This window comes from Agrilus planipennis, unplaced genomic scaffold (assembly GCF_000699045.2).
Source record: "Agrilus planipennis isolate EAB-ADULT unplaced genomic scaffold, Apla_2.0 scaffold187, whole genome shotgun sequence".
Lineage (NCBI taxonomy): Eukaryota > Metazoa > Arthropoda > Insecta > Coleoptera > Buprestidae > Agrilus > Agrilus planipennis.
The window spans coordinates 242,183-245,793 of NW_020442446.1; the positions used below are offsets into that span (position 1 = coordinate 242,183).

The following is a 3,611-nucleotide window of genomic DNA, read 5'->3' on the forward strand; positions in this document are numbered from 1 at the left end:
ACTTGGTAAGTTGTCATAACATAACACGTAGCATTTCTACAGTGTTTGCATTGTAGCAAGGGGCTAAGACAGCGATCGGGGAACTTTTTTAATCATTACCCCAAAATATTTTTGTGTAAGTTGATATTACCCCATGGCGAAGAGCAAAAAAAAACGAAATCGCCTCTTTTTAGCATCTTTCATATTATAGCCCCCATGTTAATTTTGAGAAGAAAACAATAACTAAAAATTTAATTTATTTTGACGGCATGGCACGGACTGAGCTTTACTGCGCAAAGATATAACTCGAGAACACTTAGTGGTGGGGNTTGCAGAATTGGTGAACTACGCGTGTGTACATGTGTCGGTACCGCGAAGTGCGTACGTGATTGCCGCGGGGTTTTTGCCCGATCGATATTATCACGTGCAAGGGTTCGGCGAGTTCGAGAGCAGAGTCGGGGTGTGATCGGTGGCGAAGCAAGACGTTTCTACTTTTGTTTTAATCGTTTTCATTAATATCATTTTGTTTTCTTTTAATTCTTCCATAAAAACTTTCATATTACCATCTGTATTTGTTTTTACAATAAATACCTACAAATTTTGGGGGCTCAACAGGGATTTGGAAGACAAAATGAGTGATACTGAAAACGTTGACGCTAGTGCTGTTTCGGCGAACGCGGTAACAGTAATGAAAGTAAATGAATTAAAATACGAACTGAATAGACGAAAATTGAAGACGACGGGGAAGAAAGACGAGCTTGTTGCTAAATTAGAAGCAGCTTTGCTATTAGAAGATGCTAGAGAAGAAAACAACGATGAAGAAAATCAACGTGACGTAATTTCTGACGAAGAATCGAACAAAACAGTTTTATATGGTGCAAGAAACATTCGAGAGTTTAAAGAAAAACTAAATCACTACGAAACGATGAAAAACAATATAAAATCGTGGCATCGAGTTGAAAAACCGAAAATTGAAACAAAAATGAACAGTAAAAGTGATGAAAATGAAAAGAAGAGCTTCCAACGTTGCTACAACTGCGGAGATAGAGGTCACGTGAGTGTCAAATGTCCAAATAAAGCGAAGGGCACGAAATGTATTAAGTGCGGGGAATTCGGACATGTTTCCGCAAAATGTAAGAAACAAGCCGGTAGAAGTGAATCGAATGTAATTGAAGTCAGAAAGAAGAACGAACAGAAGACTATAGACAACAAAATATTCAAAGAGGTCGTCATAAACAAGCAAAAAAAGTCTTATTGATTCGGGAAGCGATATTAGTTTGATTCGGGCGGATAAGTACGTCGCGATTGGCGCGCCACCAATGGAGGATACTCAGCTTCGTTTTAGCGGGATCGGGTCAAACGAAAATTCCTCATTAGGGGTAACATCTGTGAAAATGCATATTGATGGTGCTATTTTCGAAACGCGCTTCCACATAGTCTCAGAATCAGTGATGCGCCATGACATGTTATTGGGAGGCGACTTTTTAAGAAAAGTGGATTTATCAATTAACCAGGGACATGTCACATTCGTAGACATTGCAATCCCAGAATTAAGTATGGAGTTGCCCGAAGTTAATGCAGTTAGTGTTTTAAACAACATTTCTACGTCCCATATATCAGACTCTAAAGCGCGTGAAGAAGTTGAAACAATAATCGCAAATTATGAACCACTAAAAGTGCGCGAAACGGGTGTAAAGATACGAATCGTGTTGACTGACAATATTCCTGTTTATCAACCCCCGCGAAGGTTGGCGCTACGAGAGAAACAAGAAGTTAATGAACAGATCGAAGCATGGCTGAAAGACGGAATAATCAGGCCATCAAATTCTGATTACGCTAGTCTGATAGTATTGGCAAGGAAACGGGACGGGTCGTTAAGAATTTGCGTAGACTATCGCCGTCTCAATGAAAAAGTTATAAAGGACCGTTTTCCTTTTCCGGTTATAGAAGATCAAATCGATCAGCTCTATGGAAGTAAATTGTTCACGACTCTTGATCTTAAGAACGGATTCTTTCACGTTCCCGTAGAGGAAGAAAGCATTCGATACACTTCCTTTATCGTTCCCAATGCGCAGTACGAATTTTTGAAGATCACCCGCTGTTTTTCAAAGATACTTAAATGTGGCTTTTCGAGATTTGGTAGATAAGGGATGCCTTTTGATCTACATGGACGATTTGATCATACCATCGAAGGATCAAGAAGAAGGTGTGTTTAAGTTAAAACAAGTTTTAAAGACGGCAGGTGAATATGGACTGAAGATAAACTGGAAGAAATGTAATCTGCTACAGACTAAAGTCAATTATTTGGGGTATGTGATAGAGAACGGAAAAGTGACGGTGTCCGACGAAAAGACAAAAGCAATAAAAGAGTATCCAAAACCTCGCAACATTCGGGATATACAGTGTTTTCTCGGCTTAACAGGATATTTCCGAAAATTGGTGCCTAGTTATGCGGTATTAGCTCGACCATTGACTGACTTGTTACGTGGGGGCAATATCTTTCATTTTAGCGAGAAGGAGGGGGCCTCTTTTAAAGAACTTAAGTGGAAGCTGATCAATAAACCCCGTATAAAATTTGTGAAACCCTAAAGCGGAAACAGAGCTTCACACAGATGCGTCAGCTCAAGGTTATGGTGCCATTTTATTACAACGTGATCACGAAGACCAACAGTTCCATCCAATTCACTATGCCAGCGGTAAAACGTCCGCAGCTGAAGAAAAATATCACAGCTACGAATTGGAGGTGTTGTTAATCGTAAAGGCTCTTAAAAAATTCCGATTTTATTTGATCGGAATTAAGTTTACCCTCGTTACCGATTGTAAAGCATTTACCATTACTTTAAAGAAGAAAGACGCATGCGCGCGTGTGGCACGATGGGCACTACTACTTTTTGTAGCACTTTTTGACGAAATATTAATTTTTGCTCGATAGAAAAAGTATTAGTAATCGGCAACAGTGAACAGAAGAACATCATGTCATCGTTTTGCATAGCTTTTGCATTCTCTTTAAAGAAATTCATCATTTATCTGTCAAACTCATCTTCATGGCGATTTTTTTGACGTTGTTTTTGCGTGGATTTTTGTCCATGGTTAGAGGCAGGCCTTTAATTATTTCTTTACAAAATTCTTGCCAAGCACTTATTTTAGCATCACGGTCTTTATAAAATGGAGACGATAAATACCATAGTGCCGGATGAAGCTGCACTTCACTAATAAGGCGGTCTGTATCAATATTCATTTTTGCTTTGAGTGTACGTACGGTCGGTCGATCCGTCAGCGCAGCCCTGAACGCATCCATACAATGTCATAACTCGTCGGTCGACCGATGTACGCGCGAATGTGGTGGTAAAAAAATTATAACGTGATGCAGACAGTTCGATTTTGAAATTGATGTGAGTAAGAGGTAAATTGTGAAAATGAGTCCTCGACAAGTTAGACAACTTTCTACATCTTCTGAAGATGAGAGTTTTAATCAATCGATTTTATGCCAATTCATAGTATTGAATAACCTATGAGTACGAGCGAACAATTAAGACAGTTAACCAAAATAGTAAGTCAATTAACCCTTTAACCGCGGGCGACGCGGAAATCGCGTTATCCGCATCTTGTTAAATTTGACGGGCCACGCTATT

The 3,611-nt window shown here is 39.4% G+C and overlaps 1 protein-coding gene across 1 annotated transcript; it reads left to right on the plus strand.

Annotated features, from left to right (window-relative positions):
- Positions 1–610: 610 nt before the first annotated feature.
- On the plus strand, positions 611–1,237 carry LOC108736830. Its single transcript, XM_018469418.1, has one exon. The coding sequence runs from the start codon at positions 611–613 to the stop codon at positions 1,235–1,237; it is 627 nt and encodes a 208-aa protein (XP_018324920.1).
- The last annotated feature ends 2,374 nt before the right edge of the window (positions 1,238–3,611 follow it).